At 36.0% G+C, this 16,480-nt stretch overlaps 3 protein-coding genes across 7 annotated transcripts in view; 2 read left to right on the top strand and 1 right to left on the bottom strand.

Moving 5' to 3' along the window:
* Positions 1-2,484, top strand: part of LOC112694370 (upstream activation factor subunit spp27) — a 3,083-nt gene extending 599 nt beyond the window's left edge. Inside the window, exons 2-6 of the mRNA XM_025569816.1 lie at positions 1,205-1,295; positions 1,356-1,593; positions 1,652-1,810; positions 1,879-2,019; positions 2,087-2,484. Coding sequence (XP_025425601.1) covers positions 1,205-1,295; positions 1,356-1,593; positions 1,652-1,810; positions 1,879-2,019; positions 2,087-2,203 — 746 coding nt within the window. The 3' untranslated portion in view covers positions 2,204-2,484. The remainder of the gene's footprint in view (positions 1-1,204; positions 1,296-1,355; positions 1,594-1,651; positions 1,811-1,878; positions 2,020-2,086) is intronic.
* A 1,485-nt stretch (positions 2,485-3,969) lies between these two features.
* Positions 3,970-12,677, bottom strand: LOC112694367 (cilia- and flagella-associated protein 206-like). 4 transcript variants are annotated; one of them, XM_025569812.1, is made up of 12 exons: positions 12,287-12,677; positions 10,413-10,590; positions 10,136-10,327; positions 8,625-8,789; positions 8,315-8,555; positions 7,181-7,307; positions 6,970-7,077; positions 6,753-6,911; positions 6,547-6,695; positions 4,563-4,667; positions 4,369-4,486; positions 3,970-4,314 (listed from the first exon to the last, which is right to left on the bottom strand). In XM_025569812.1, the coding sequence occupies exons 1-12, from the start codon at positions 12,638-12,640 to the stop codon at positions 4,174-4,176; spliced, it is 2,037 nt and encodes a 678-aa protein (XP_025425597.1). In that variant the 5' UTR covers positions 12,641-12,677; the 3' UTR covers positions 3,970-4,173. The 4 variants fall into 4 exon arrangements, with proteins under 4 accessions (XP_025425597.1, XP_025425594.1, XP_025425595.1 ...); XM_025569809.1 differs by having other exon boundaries at positions 8,315-8,789; XM_025569810.1 differs by having other exon boundaries at positions 6,547-6,911.
* LOC112694369 (ADP-ribosylation factor-like protein 3) overlaps positions 12,600-16,480 on the top strand; it is a 5,724-nt gene continuing 1,843 nt past the window's right edge. Inside the window, exons 1-2 of one of the 2 annotated variants that reach the window (XM_025569815.1) lie at positions 12,600-12,682; positions 14,475-14,735. In XM_025569815.1, the coding sequence (XP_025425600.1) occupies positions 12,680-12,682; positions 14,475-14,735 (264 nt within the window). In that variant the 5' untranslated portion in view covers positions 12,600-12,679. The other variant, XM_025569814.1, reaches the window with a different exon arrangement.

The raw sequence follows: 16,480 nt of genomic DNA, 5'->3' as shown, positions 1-16,480 counted from the left end.
CCGCGCGCGTCCGCTAGATAGCGCGGCGCCGGCCGCGGTGTAAACAAAAGCGGCGGCGTCGTCGTCGTTGACATCAGGAAAATAAAAAATCCGCGGCGGCCATCCTTTTTTTTTTTTATTTTTTATTACTTCCACTTCACAACGGTCGTTGGATATTCGCTTGCACGGTGGAACGTCGCTGTTTTCCGACTAATCGTATACGGCGTTTGCTACGGTTCCACCGTGGTCGTAATAGTACTCTGAGGAATTGGGGATATCGGAAACGTAAAGATAATACAGAACCGATGGCGGCAAAATTTGTGATGCCGGGTTGAGACGGAATAATTAAGAATTTATTTCAATTGCAACATCGTCGTAATCTAGCTATCTGATTAATTTTATTACATGCAGTCGATTATTGTTCAGTATTTCTGAGGTTTAACATAATCGATTTTATTGAATACATGGAATAGAAACAAATCTCCTTGGTTAGTAAACTGTATTTTTGAAAATTTGGCGTATTCGTCAAATGTAGGTGTGATTGTCTTTATGCACTTATCTATCATATTCCATATTAACTATAATCAATTTGAATTCAAAAAGTTCATCAAGTATATAAATTATATAGTCTAAAAATATAAATTTAGTCTTGTTCCTACATGTTTGAATAGTATATTGAAATTTGTTATAATAGGTGGCTGATAAACATTTAACAATGTTTTTTTTTCTGTAGAGTTTCATTGTATGTTCTTTATAGTAAAAAAATTTATTCCTTTCTAATCCCTTCTAAAAATTAATAACATAATTTTTCTTTTAAATTGTTTAATAATATATATTAAGCGTATTGTATAAATATTGTTTAATATTGATTTATTAATTAGATTTTTATACATTTTTTAGTATAATTTTATTTATTTACACTTGATACTAATTCTCAAATTTTACCTTTTTGTTATAACATATGTATATCTAAAAAATATAACTAAGTTATAAACTCTGTAGTTAGGTTAGGTTGTTCCTTTAAAATACTGAATTTTGATTTTACAACTTTATAATATATATGTATAAATTATGTTACAATTTTTTATTTAATTTGTGTAACCAACCTTTATGTACATTTTGTAACAAAAAATTCTTAAGTAATAATATCATAATGTTAATTAGTTATTTTATTGAATGAAATACAGTATTCAAATTGTTAATTTTAACAATTTAATTTTTTTAGCTCTATTAAAAGGAGCAGATTTGACAAAAACTTCTGCAAAGAAAATTAGACAAGAACTTGAAAAGAAATTAGATACGGATCTTGATGATAGGTAATATTACATTTAAGTTATTACTTATTAATCGTTAAATAATTTTTTATTTTGTTGTAGGAAAAAAGAAATTGATTCTTTAGTAATGGAAGGTATTAAAAAAGCTAAAGCCACCAAGAAGAATGGCAAAGGGGATAGTGATGATGAAAACGACGATGATGATGATGATGATGATGCCGAAAATGATGATGAAGATGATGATGATGAGGAAGAAGAAGAAGTGAAACCTGCAAAAAAAGTATCAGTTCCCAAACGTAAAAAGGCTGATACTAGTGATGAGAGTGCTGGATCTGATGATGTAAGTAATTTTTTTTACTGAACATAAATATATTAATATCGAAAAATATTATAAATAGGATGATGGCGACAAAAATGATGGTGACTATAGTCCTAAAAAAGGTACCCCATCAAAAAAGAAGGCTCCTGCTGCTAAACGTGGACGCAAGAAGAAGGATGATAGTGACAGTGATGAAGACTGGAAAGGAGCCAAAAAAGGAGCTAAAAAAGCTGGGGGTGTATGTGTTTTAACGACAAAATATTGAATATTTTACTGAATATTAATAATTATATTTAATTGTTAAAGGCCAAACGTGGAGCAAACAGTGGGTATACCAAATCCATAACTCTTAGTCCTGAACTTGCTTCATTAATGGGATCTGAAGCTTTACCACGTCATGAAGTTGTTAAAAAGATGTGGGCTATAATTAAAGAAAGAAATCTTTATGTAAGTTGTATTATTTCTAATTTAAAATGATTAGTCATTAATAATTATTCTTTTTTTATATTTTAAGGATCCATCCAACAAACAATACGCTATTTGTGATGATGATTTAATGAAAGTTATTGGAGTCAAACGTTTCAGAACGTTTGGTATGATGAAGTTCTTAAAAAATCATTTTATATCATAATTTTACTTACTAGACAAAACAATTTTACTGAAAATCCTACTTTTCTCCCTCCCTCAAAAATTTTCTTAAATTTAAAATTATGACTACTTTGTGTTTCTCCATGTATTTGTGGAAGTTCGAGGTAAATTTTTTATAAAGAGAATACTGATTTCTCAAAAAGTATTATAATTTTTCATTCCTAAAAAAAAAAAAAAAGTAAAATGGTCTTGGCATTCAATTTAGGTTAATGTCTATTTTTTATGTCTTTTTTTTTTTTGAGTGAAATATATATTTTTTTCATACTTTGCACAGTTGCTAGGTATTATTTTTAGCGATAATTTTTAAATGTATAAACATATTTGTAAACAATTTTAATGACCATTTTGTGTTTTTAGAATACTTATACAATAATTTAAGACATTAATCTATATTATAATTACAATTAATTTTTAATTGAATAATAACAATTTAATGCCTAAATTGATTTTCATTTTTTAATTAATTAATTTGTTGTTACCTTGTAGTAAGCAATATTTTCTTGTTGATTACACTAAACCAGAGGTTCCCAACCTTTTCGAGATTATTACCCGTAAACCGGGTAAGATATTAGTAAATACCCCTACCCGCTTAAAAATGCACATAACAAAAAATATGTTTTATTTTATTTGAAAGAATGTTCAATTTTAAGAATAATGGTATAGGTTTTATGTTTTACTCACATTATTCATTAAGTAATGAGCAATTGAAAAAAAGATGTGTGACGTCATTGGGCTTTGCTCATTATAATTGCCTATCTTATTATGTGTAAGTTCCTCCCTTCGCACAATTTACCAACCTAAACATTTTATTTTTGAAATTAAATTTGTGTATAAATGTGTGGTTTTATGTTTTTAATACGATGCAAGTGTCAAAATTTCAATATGACGTTTATTTTTTCAAATATTAAAAATCTTAATACCTTTTTGTTAAACGGTAGGTTATGGCGAGAGGAGATTGAACAACAGGTTTGCCGACCACGACTATCTAATCATCTAATTTAATTCTACGGATTTTACACACTACTCACATTTATATAAAATATTAATTATTACATTATTGCATATTTTTAAAATTTGGTTGAACGTATATACTAAATGTTATGTTTAGTGTGTAAAATGTAGAATTAGATTGTGGCGGTTTGCGGACTCATTGTTCGATCTCTGCTCACCATGACGTGCCATTTAACAACAAAAATGTCTCTTAAGATTTTTAATATTTGAAAAACTATACGTCATATTAAAATACTGATACTTGCATAGTCTTAAACACATAAAACTACACAGTTATATGCAAATTAAATTTCAAAAATAAAATGTTTAGGTTGGTAAATTATTGTGTGAATCGAGGAACTTTTACACATATAAGATAGACAATTACAATGAGTAAGGATCAGTGACGACGTCACGTGGCTATTCTACATTTCTCTCTTAAAATAATTTTTTTTTCAATCGGATTTTCACCAAATCTTTTCATATAGCCGTAGCAACAATAACTTAATAAAAATTTAAAGAATTTTTTTTTTGTGTTGTGTGCTCTTTTAATAAGCGCGTTTGCTAAGCCTAACATGAACGAGTTGTCGATTATCGCCACCCAATTAGACCGATTTATGGAACTGCAAATATGGATATATGTATTATGTAAAGAAACATTAAACTTTTTTATTTTTTGTTTGAATTTACGTAAAAATTAGTGGTTTCGTAGAAAATAATTAAGAGTACACTGTATAAATATAATTTGAACATAATAAAACAATAGTAATGATTGTAATAAGAGGTTGTACATAATAAAATAAATACATAAAAAAAAAAATTTAGTGTCCAGTCTTTACCCTTTAAAATATCTGGTTTTACCCCTTGGAGGGTAATTACCCCTAGGTTGGGAACCGCTACACTAAACCATTGGTATGGCTATTGTCTAAAGCTTCATATACATTTTATTCTGAATGTTTGGTTTCATAAGTCAATAAGTGGATTTGTACTGGTAGATTTTTCACTAGTGTGATAGCCAACTTTACATAAACCAGTTTGGATTTGAACTGATTTATAAACATCCTGAGTCTGTGTACTCCGAGTTACCATATTTGATGTATAGCCCTATATATGTGTATTATAAACATTAATTTATTATTGTAATTTAGTTTTACATACCAGCTGAAGGTTGCATTTCTTTATCTCATTTGTATTTGGAATGGATCCATTTGTTGTAGTGTTATCATATGGTTCTAGTACAATTTGTTCTAGTATATCCCTGTATTTACCGCGCATTCTATATATATATACATTTACACATATACTCAATGTTAATTATATTAAAATGTTTGTACAACAAATGTATTATTTACCGTTCATTAGAAATGTATTGTTTATCTGCTATTTGTTCATATAAATGGAAGAAAAATAATAAATGTGCTTCAGACCTCAACAAATTATAGAAACCATTCAGATAGCTGTGGAAATATATCATTTTAATTTTCTTATTCAATGAACCAATGACTTATGTAGAAGATAATGTACAAATGTACCACTTAATTGAAAATCATTATCAAGAGCCATTTTTAGTGATTGTTATTTATAAAAATTTTAATGGTATTATAAAATTATAATCATTTATCATTTTATATAATCTACAGATCTTATTTTATAGAGTTAGCCTTTTAAATAATTATGCAAATTTTGCATTCACCCATTACAATTTGACTACTTTGGGTTATATTTGAAAATTGACAGTAACATGTTTCTTTTTATTTTGTGAATGGAAAACTATATAGTGTTCACAAATATTTAAATAATTCCGTGAAAATGCTCAAGGTTAGAATTTATTTATTTCCATTATAAATTCATATCAAAAACAAATTGATTATTGTACTGAAGTGACCTGGTATCAATTAATTTATTTTATTAACAAATTAAAATTTTATATTTCAATGATTTTTTTTTTAACCATTCTAGTGTGTTTGAAGTGACATTTATCTTTTACTTGTCTATTAGGTATTTGTTTTCTATTGATGTACAATGCAGCTTTTATTATATTCATCTTGTCAGAGAGGTTATGGGATTACAAAGACCTCCAACAGGGCTCTATATCAATTGCGCCGAAAATCGCAGGTAAAGGAAGAAAAATTATGGGATGGAAAAAATGTGTACATCTATTGCGCCGGTAAAAAAAAAGGTATAATTTATAGGTACACATTAGAGATCAGTACGGGCCGAGCTGTCCCGACCCACATCGGGCTTGGTCCGGGACGGGTCATAATTTAAATATTACGGGTTGGTTATAGGTGGGACCGTAATATTATTCATTGGGCCGGATCGGTCAAAGCTAAAACTAATTAATTTAATTTGTAGCATTATTTATTCTATATCTATAAATAATTTTATATTTAAATTTTAATAAAATTTAGCATATTTTTCTTTTTTTGTTATACATTTATTGTCTTTATGAAATGTTTTTGTCAGCTAAGTCAATACTGAAAGGAAATACAGTTGATGTATATTTTTATTTATAAACGTCCATGGTCGGGTTGGACTTTGAAAAAAAAAAAATTACAAACGGGCTTGGTCGGACTAGACTTAAAAAAAATAAAATATGGACCGGGCCTAGACGACGACGGTTTTATAAGTTTAAGTTTTTGGCCGAAAAAAAAACGGCCCGTGCTGATCTTTAATATACATCTGTTGCGCCGGTCGATATTCGAGCCAATGCATTTTGCGATTACCTCATTGATACATATATTGATGATAATTCGACTTTTCCCCCGTATCTTTGGTCATCGTGTAACATATCGGACGAAAGAACAACGAATGCTTGCGAGGCATTTCACTCAGCGTTTGGGAAATATTTTTATTCACCCCGTCCAAATATTTTTTTGTTTTTTTTATGAAGTTTTAAAAATAATTTAACGTCATTATTATACGTATATAACGTAATCATAATACGTGTTATCTTAGTTATCGCGAATAGACCAAACTCTAAATTTATGACAAAAAAAATAAATAGTAAAATAGACGCAACCACATTTAATATTAGACCTGAGAACTCTTCAAAATGTTTAGGATCAGTGTATAATACACTATTAGTGTGAATACCAAGCATGTAGAACGGTAAGTTTGGTTTTAATTTTAATTTTCGTTTTTTAACCATTACGGTTTTTACTTGTACCGGCGCGATAGATGTATACCTTTTAAACATACCCTTTTCATGCCGGCCCAATAGACGTATACCATTTTTAATATAGCCATTTTATACCGGCGCAACAGATGTGTACTATACAGGTAGTGTCCCGAGTTCGGCGCAATTGACGAATACCGTCCAACAGAAGTACTTACTATGAAGGGTTAGCGCCAAAAGTGAGTGCCGCTTGAATACACGAAAAGCTGAACCACTTGTCGGAGCATTTTATTATACATACATTTTTATCATGCTTTATTAATGTACCTCCGGTTTCAACAAACATAACCACACAATATCCATCGGCCTGAAAATAATTTTTGTTAGTTCTATACACGGACATGATTACAAGTATACGTTGTACGAATAAGTTTCTTCTATCAATCGCGTTGCACGATGATGGATACAGTTTACACGTAGGGTGTAAGGAATGTGTTTTAATAATTTTCCGCTGTTCGTTCGCATTAATGTTTGGAATCATATCTGGTGCTGGCAAAATCCTAATGCGCTCTACATTGATGACCTTGAAAAAATTTTGTGGTTGAGTTAAATTTTCAAAACATCAGTTTTGTACTCGGTACTTCATTTTTCATTTGCTTCATAGTCGATACAAAACTGGCCGTAGTGCTCAAATAGTTCGTGATGTCTATTATTTCGCTCCAAGTAGTTGACAGATCGATGAGTTGTGGCTGAACATAAACGTTTTAAATTTACAACTGGCATACTTATTTTGTGATGACGATGAAGTGGTGCTGTTGTATCACTCGAACGATTACGTATGTAGATACTTACATAAATAATATCATCAATGTCGTCGATGGTTTGAAAATTATTCCTTATTCTTGTCAACGTTAAATTATAATTGTGAAACGTTGTTAGCAAGTCGTCTTTGTACTCACATATGTCTTTTTTCATCGTTCTAAAAAAAAAAAAAAACACATTAATTTAAAAACGAAAATCGTCCGAGAACGAGGAATAAGGAACTAGTTCCTTTTTTAGAGGAACTTTACAACCATTGGACTACGTAGTGTTTTTCGGTTGGAGGGAAAAACTTCTCGCAGCTCCCCCCCCCCACTTTGTCCTATCGACTTCAAACCTTCACCAATATTTCGGTACCAATTTGGAACCAAGTTTTCAGAATTTGGAACTTCACCCTTTCCCCGGAATAAGATATTTTCGGTTGGGGACAAGCTTAATCTTAATCTATTAACCACTCGTCGTAAAAATACTGTAGATATATCAGTCTAAAATTTAGACTCTAGATAATAAATAAGTCACTTTAAATTAGTTAGCGAAAAAACAAATTATTTTCCTATCTCTCTTTCAGAACGAATTTCTTCGGTGCATCCGAATCGCATGCTAAAAAAACAAATATAAATCGGAATGTTCAAATTACATGCCGTGTACCCCCAAGTTCATTTATCGTGCACTTAACATACGTGTACGACTTAAATTTTATTTTTGACTTTTGTAATTTTTTTAAAAAAAAAAAAATGGATTGATAGAAACCGATTAGTTTCTAAATTGAAATATACATCCGAGTAGATATGTTTCCGAATCGGAGTCACCTCCGCCCCCGACTGTGAATATTGAACATTAAACAAAACGATCGCGGATTCGGGGTAATCGAATAAAAATGTATTTTACATTTTTACCGGCATTTGAATACGTAAAACGTGTACTCGGACGTAAAGAAGATGTTTTTTCACGGAAAAAGGGTCGGATTAAAGTTCCGGATCCCGAAAGGTTCGTTCCGAACGGTTCCGAAACGTCGGCGAAGGTTTGAACTGGACGGAACAAAGCGGGAGGGGGCGGGGGGCGACTTCGCGGACGTCTCGTGCGCGGCGGCGCACGTTTCGCGAACGGCTACCGGAACACGGCGTCTCGTCGGGTCAGGACGATAGTGACGATCGCCGGTCGACGTACTCTAAATTTTTTACGCGCTGCAGATGGAACGCTAAAACCGCTTTCAACCCGTTCAGCTCGTCGGTCCCCATGTCCGCCAGACGTACGCGCACCGCGAACAACGGGCCCGAGAAATCCTCGTCCACCTTGTAAAACCGACGTATCCGCGACGCTAACGCCGTCGCTGTTTTCCGGCTGTCGTCCGACTCCAGGTCGATCTCTCGCACGAGCGCGTCGGCAGCGTCCGGCAGGTTGTCCACCACTGAAAATCGCACAACGGTCAATCGGTGTTCGGTGTTCGCGTCGACCGCTAAACGTAAAAAGGTCTCACGGTCAAATATTCCTTCTCGGCAATCGCTCCGGTCGGCACCGTGCAGCGTTACCGCGCACGCCAAACTCGCGATCTCCTTCAGCCGTTCCGTCCTCGAACGCGGCGATCGGTCGTCTTCTCCGAAGCCCGGCGGCCCGTACCGGTCGACGACACCGTTCAAGACGCCTGGCGACGTCGAGTGAACGCAAAAAACACGAACGCGTACCGTTTTAGTTTTTGCAACGTGTTAACGGGGGGTGAGGGGGGGGGGGGGGGGGGGGGGGGTTATTGAAACACGCCAAACGGTTTTCGACGTTAGAAAACTCTGCGGCCGAGATCCGTAAACCGTTACGTTGGCGCACGGGGTTCCCGACCTTTTCCGACTCGCGACACCCTTTATTGTTTTCTAAGAATCCGGAGGCGCCCTGTATGGCCTATGCCCCGTACTCCATGATTTGTGCGCTGCATACGCAATGCCAATGCACCGTATATTTAAATTTATATTCTGTAACCGGGGCCGGATCAAAGCGTAGGCAAAGAAGTAAGCTTACGGCCCGAAAAAAATTCGGCCCATCATTTTTAAAATCAAATTTATACGTATAAAAATAACGTTTGAGAATTTTTTTCTCGTGAGTAGTTACGAATTTATATCGTAAATAATTTAATATTATTGTTATCAAATTTGTTGTAAACTTGTAACCGTGATTTTTATCAATCGTTTCGTTATTCCAACTGATGTTCCAAAAATATTTTATCATATTAATTTAACTTTACGATGTGATCGGCACTCAGAAGTTTATTAGTTTAATACTATCGCGACTCAGGTTTTTCCTAAAAATAATATCGAATAAACAAAATTATAATCATGATGATATTTAATATATATATATATATGTATAGTAATTAATAATTAAATAATGTAATAATAAAAAAAATTAATATAAGAATTCAAAACTTTAAATGTAGATTCAAATGTAAATTATAATTATCTTAATTTTATTTGTGATACCTAATAAATAATTGAAAATAAAATGAATTTTTTTAAGTGTATGAAAATTATATGTAGGCCATTTATATGAATGTGCTTACGGCCCTAAAAACCATAATCCGGCACTGTTTGTAACTTCGGTTTTATTCAGCAATAATAAACAATGAAGATAAGATGAAGTCACAAGTAGTATTTCACCGTAAATAACGTTAAAACGGTTCACATCAAATCGATAGCAATCGAGCCCGTACGAAAATAAAAATGGATTGAACATCTCAGTGTTACTACGGTAAAAATTATATGTGTTCGTAATTAATTCATTAAACCATATTGTATAGACCTAATTAATTATTCACAACAGGTTTTATACTATAGACATGGGGTACAGTCTGTTTTATTGTTACTCGTAGTGTTTGTCACGGAGGCGTTTAAAAATAAACATATATTTCAAATATTTTTGCGGCACCCTGAATTTAATCTCGCGGTACCCTGGGGTGCCGCGACACCCTGGTCGGGAACTTCTGCGTTAGCGGTTCACGTTTACCGGAAGTTTTCTGCAGGCATTCGGGCGCGGTCGGATCTCCGATGTAGTTGACCAAAATCACGTATTGTACCAGTCTCGTGTAATACACGTTGTTTTCGTCGCACTGCAGCGTTCTGAGGTTTTCCAAGATTTCGTTTAATATCGGTTCGGTCCTGCGATCAAAGTCTTCGTTCACGCTGTTGATGACGAATTCTGAAGCGAAACAAAAAAAAAAAAAATTAAACACAAAGTGGACAGTTTAAAAATAATAAAACATTCGACCGTTACGTGTGAGTACCTCTGTTTCTGTAATCGTGTTCCAAGAGCAATTGCATTTTCACGCAAGCGATGGCCGGGTCGTCGCGGACACATAAACGATCAATGCACCGTTTGATTGCGTCTGCCGTAATAGTCATTTCCGACGTTTTTCTCGCTGAACCCGTGTCTGCGCGAGGCTTTAAGGTGCAGCAGTTATACTGTTAGGCAAATCGATTAAAGATTATGTACAGTTTTAATCACAAACGTGTGCCCGGGCGATAGGGCCGTATTACCGCGCAGGCACTATAGGCACTGTGCCTACGGACGTTTTTGAGCCTAAGAAAATGTATAGCTACGATTTATATTATGCGAATTGGTATAAACAATTTTTTTTTTTTTTTCATGGTGTTTGACAATTTATATTACATATGCTTTGGATTAAAATGAATTTCTTATCGTATAATAGTTGTCATATAAGAGTTTAGATTTGATTTTTATGTTGTAAATATTATTGCTTTTAAATGTTTAACACTGCATGAGATCCAACACTTCCTCTCCCAAAGAGAAGGTTTCTTAACCATTTAAATACTGGACAACGGCCCTGCAAGGACTAGGGGCCTAGAGCCTACGATAGTGTTAATCCGGGCTTGCCGGGCTACACCCGAAATGTTGTAATCGGAGCCCTACAACTTAAGAGTGAAGGGTGGGGCCCGTGTTTTAACCGGTTTCGCTCAAATTAAATGTTATTTATTCAAAAACATTTGATAAAAAAACAAATGATATTTCATAATAGAAAAAATAGAAATTAAATTTTCCTTAGTTTTCGTATGTACCTACATAAAAATTTGATTAAAATACAGAGCCATCAAGGACAGTCTAGAAATATCCGACAACCTCCAGCAAGCACTAAGTCCAGACCCAGAAAATGTTTACAAAATTTTTAAATTTTTAAAATTAACAAAAATGTACAATTTAATTTAATATAACTCTTTATGTATTCAGTTGTATCTCCCTTCATCATGTAAACATAACTTTAGATTAAAAAGCCAATAACCATTGTAGTTGTGGCTTCATCAATAAAAAAAAAAAAATTTGATTTCTTTCTTGGGATTATGCATAAGAAATTAGTAAAACAAAACATATATATATATATATTGTTTAAAAAATTATTGTTCGATCATTAAGTATAAAACACATAACAATTACGTTGGGGTAAGAGAATACCCTACGCTCGTGATTCCTACGAATAAATCCACGCACGTGGTGACGGGTTAAGGTAGACGTAGTGGATGTTACATTTATTCAATTATTTGTACGTTATAATCGATTAGATAAGGATAGATTAGAATAGATTTATTTTGTTGAATCCCACCGGGTCGCCGTCGTCGGGCCACCAGCGTCAGGCCGCCGCCGACTCCTGTACCGTTAGTGAACAAAATCCGAAGGACGCCGGGCTGACCGTGCTTCCCGACGTACCGTTCGCGATAAGCGTCATCGGTAGGATATGCCTATAAGTGGCTACCGAAACGTGATAACGCAGGATCCGCCATCGCCGGTGCTCGGGTTTCCCTACGTACCGGATTTGGCCACGGGACTAGGAGAGTCGGCCGGGACTGACGTGAGACCCGACCCCGAGTACGAGGGACGCTGACACCCGACGCGCGTGGACTCGCCGACGGGTCCGGAGTAGATTTTGACGGCCGGCGGTCCCTGCGGCGCGTCGGGGAACGACCGAAATTTCACGTCCACCGCCGCACGCATTGACGGATGCCGCCGTCCCTATCCCCCACGACGAGGGATTGTACCAGCGCCCTGATACCCCGTCCCGTTGCCCCGGAACGCGGTTTCGCTAGATCGAGTCGCTGGGAAATCCTACGGAATGCGTCTGGAGATCAATACGGAGAGCGCACTTACGAACACGGATGCCAGTTCTTCGGAGACCTGCACTCCCCGTTCGGCACATCCTTCGATCACTGCCCGAACGCTTGCTACTCGTTGCGACATGTCAGCGATACGGAGCTCGTCACGCGTCAGTAGGATACGTTCGTACAACAGAGTGTTTGTAGTTCGAACGCGGCACAACGATTTCCATAGCAACACGGTTTCGGTCCGTACACAAACACGTATCCAATTGCCGTCAAACGCGATCGATAGGAAATTACATTGTCCTCGAACCCTGTGTACTGTGCAAGACGTTGGATTTTTTTTTTTTTTTTTTGATCTCTTTTTCGTTCCGAAAACGATGCGTTCATTCGCGAAACCGATCATAGTGTGAAGCGATCGTCGTCGAATCCGGCTACGGACAAAATGGTAAGTGTTATACTTACGTCGAGCTTCGCGTAGTACATCGCGTACCAAACCAGTGCGCTTTAACCGTTGCCGAATGGTATCCTGTATCTTGCGCTTTTTTTTCTCCGCTCGACAAACAATAATGACGTATCGCGTTCGTGCACGCCGTCGCGAACGAATGACGTCAACGTTAACCGTAGGGTCCGACCGTCGTGTGCAGGAGTGTGCCTGGAAACTTTTTTCATGAGGGGGGGGGGGGTTCAATATTTTTGTGGTACCACGTATTTCAAATGCAAGCGCAGATATAAGGGAAGACTATGGGGGTCGAAGCCCCTTCCTTAGACATTAGTCAGTACCCTATCGGACACAGGTACTACAATTATTTAAAATATCAGACGTAAAAAAGACCGTACAGATCGACATGCACAACGTCATTACGGCGATAACTCACTTTATTAGCCCCCCCTTTTTTTTTTTCATTTCTAGACCCGTGCCTGTTCAAATGTATTTACTTCGCGAGATAACATTTTTGGTAATGATTTATTTTATAGCACTAGACAGATCGAAAAAATGTTAAGTTTTTAAACATAAATTGTACAAAAACATCAAGCGATAGTTTATTTCTGAATCCGTTAAGATTTCGGTGGGGTCGTGGACGACCCCATTCTTCCAGGCACGCCCCCGTTGTCGCAGTACAGAACTATTGTTTCGTGACTGTGATTGGAAAAAACATAACATTATCGTTAATAATCTTTTCTGAATCATAGCGTTCGGTCCGTCAGCGACGATTTGGTTTTCCAACGTCGAGCACCACTTCCGCGGGGGGCCCGTCGTATCCAGGGCCGTTAAGAGGGAGCGGGGCAACGGGACCATTTTGCCCCAGGCCCCATTGTTGAAATATATTTTAGGAGTTCTCCATAAAGTCTTGTTGTATAATAATTAATAATGAAGCCTCGATTAAACCGAACAATTGTATACGCTGCGTGTAGCAACTTGTTCGATTACATTAAGCGATTTAATTATAAATAATAGGAATAATATTCAATTCTATTATGTAAGTATGTAATGCAGTACACGAATTTAAACGAGCTTGATCGGTTAAGGTTTGGAAAAATATGTTTGCAAGAATTTCGTTATTCTCGGTGAGTATTTTGTCTATCATATCTTATTATTATGGTCGAAGGGCCCCAAGATTAATATGGCCCCGAAAAACCTTGGGACGACCATGGTCGCACCGGCCCTTTCGTGCGCGTGTACGTAGTACTCGACGACGGTGTGTCACAGTCACGAAATACACGTGTTCATGCGTACCGTTTGCCTCGTGACAATCCTCGCGCAAGCGCTTAAGACGTACGCTAACGAAATCGAAACTGCCCGTTCCAGACGATCCGACCGACTCAATCGCCCTTTTCCGATCACCCGAACCTTTTTGTTTCAAGCGTCTCGGAACAACGAGTATACCAATTCAAATGGAAAACGTTTGCCGAACAGCGTGCGAAATCGATTTTGTCAACGATCGTTTTTTTTTTTATTTCATTTTTTTTAATTTTCCGATTCCCCAGTCGGTTCGGTTGAACCCATATGGATTAAGTGTTCGGCGCCACTGCCGGTGTTAAATGGAAACTGAATTGTACCCGGTCGATTTCGTTTCGGCGCACGTTGTCCGTACAGCAGCGTTTCTTTCGCGGCCCGTACAACCGAGATTAGAATCGCAGTTCGGTCGCAGTCGGTGAAGCGCGCGGTTTCGGGGTTGAGGGGCGTCGATTTTGTTTACACCGGGACCATGACGTTACGGTTGTGCGCGTGTACACAGGGACTGTTGTCGATGCTGAAACGTTTGCGTTCGTCGCCGGACAAAGAGCTTCGCATCCTGCTGCTGGGGCTGGACAACGCGGGCAAGACGACGCTGATGAAGAAACTGGCGTCCGAAGACGTGTCGCACATCACGCCCACGCAGGGGTTCAACATCAAGTCCGTGCAGGCGGACGGCATGAAGCTGAACGTGTGGGACATCGGCGGCCAGCGCAAGATAAGACCCTATTGGCGCAACTATTTCGAGTTCACCGACATACTGGTAAGCGCGATCGGTAACAAACGCGTACACCAGGTGCCCGTACACAGAGAGGGTCTTATGACGACTTGGCCCGACGGAGTAGGTCCTCAGGCCCTCGACGGATTCAGTCTGTTTGACTAGGTCCTCGGTTGTGTTCACCGACTCGAGTGCAAAAGTTCGCTACTTTTCGCGGACCGAATCTTAGATCTTAAATGTTGACTGGGTCCGTTACGGTTAGCGGGAAAAATCCGCGTTGATTTTTGTGCTGAGGACCAAGTCCTCTGGTATTTCGAATCTTTCTGAAAGATCTACGGGTTTTCACGACGGGTTGCTTCTGGTCCATCAGTTATTTTTGTTATGTTATCGATTTGTGTTAATATATTTTATTCTCGTACGTTTTAATTGTACAATTGATATAATCATAATTAAAATAGTAATTTATAATCATAATGATTTTCCTTCGACGAAAAAAAAATTAAATAAGCGATGCCGGGTCGACGATCTGTTACCATTTTATCACAAATAGGAAAATGAGGCGTCAGTAGGTCGAAAAGTGGATCGCTAGAAAATTTTCACTACATTATAAACAGACAAACAGAAAATATCAAAGATTTCGCACATGTCAAGGCAAGAAATGTGTTTCAATAGTAGTTGGAATCACTATTTTTATAATACTAATAAAAATTATACTATGTAATTAAAATAAATATACTCTTAGTAACCTTAATTTATATTTTTAACATAATGATGAACATATAACTGAAATAATATTCACACGGTACATATTGTTTTTGCCAATTATTATTATTATTATTATTATTATTGTTCGTGAGACCTGAATATTTATATAAATGTTGTGAAATCTCTAAATTATTCGTACACGAACAAAAAATAGCTGTGTTAGGGTGGTATTTTTATAAATTGGCACATGACGGCTAAATTTCCAATGCCCCGCTGGAATCGATCCGTCCCCATGTTTCGTGTCGTCGCAAAGTGATCCGAAAATGAAAATAGTTGACCAAAAATTAGTGTTTTGAATTTCAAAAAATTAAAATTTTTCTTTCGTACATATTTTCTACAGAGCTTTAAGCACACAACTGTACAACAATAATGGCAAAATGTATTTATATTCATGGAAAAATTAAACATTTAAATAGATAAAATGTTTTTTTTTTACAAATACTGCAATTTTTGGTTAGTAATAATTTCTTAATTAAATTTTTCCCACCAAATAAAATAAGAGTCAACCAAAATATTTTCGTTTGATATATATATAATATGAATTACTGATATTGTTTAACGACCCAAATTATCATATAACGATTATTATCGACCCGTAATAGTAGTGGAAATGTATACGTTTCGAAATATTAGAAAAAATAAATCCATACGTTTTTAAAGTAATAAAATTAATAATGTTTTTCGCCGAGCTTCACAGATATATTGGTATGATCTAATAAACTATTATCTATCGAACAAGTGTGTAATATTTAGCTGCGCATTTTTGTGCAACTCGTATTAAGCAGTTGAGTTTTGGCGAGTCAACCATTTTATTGTGAACAAATTTTATTTTGTAAAGTAAAAAAAATTTAAAAATATGGCTTTCATTCCTAAAACGACACAAATGGTAGTAGTGTAGAATTTGTAGGATTCTGTAGTGTTCGGAACAATATAATTTACATAAATTAACTATTTTTAAATATATTGTAATAACAAATATTTAAAAAGGAATAATGTTGTGTTATATTATGATTACCATTAAAAAT

Source organism: Sipha flava, unplaced genomic scaffold (assembly GCF_003268045.1).
Source record: "Sipha flava isolate LNK unplaced genomic scaffold, YSA_version1 128_pilon_pilon, whole genome shotgun sequence".
Taxonomy (NCBI): domain Eukaryota; kingdom Metazoa; phylum Arthropoda; class Insecta; order Hemiptera; family Aphididae; genus Sipha; species Sipha flava.
This window is presented reverse-complemented; position numbering and strand designations above follow the sequence as displayed.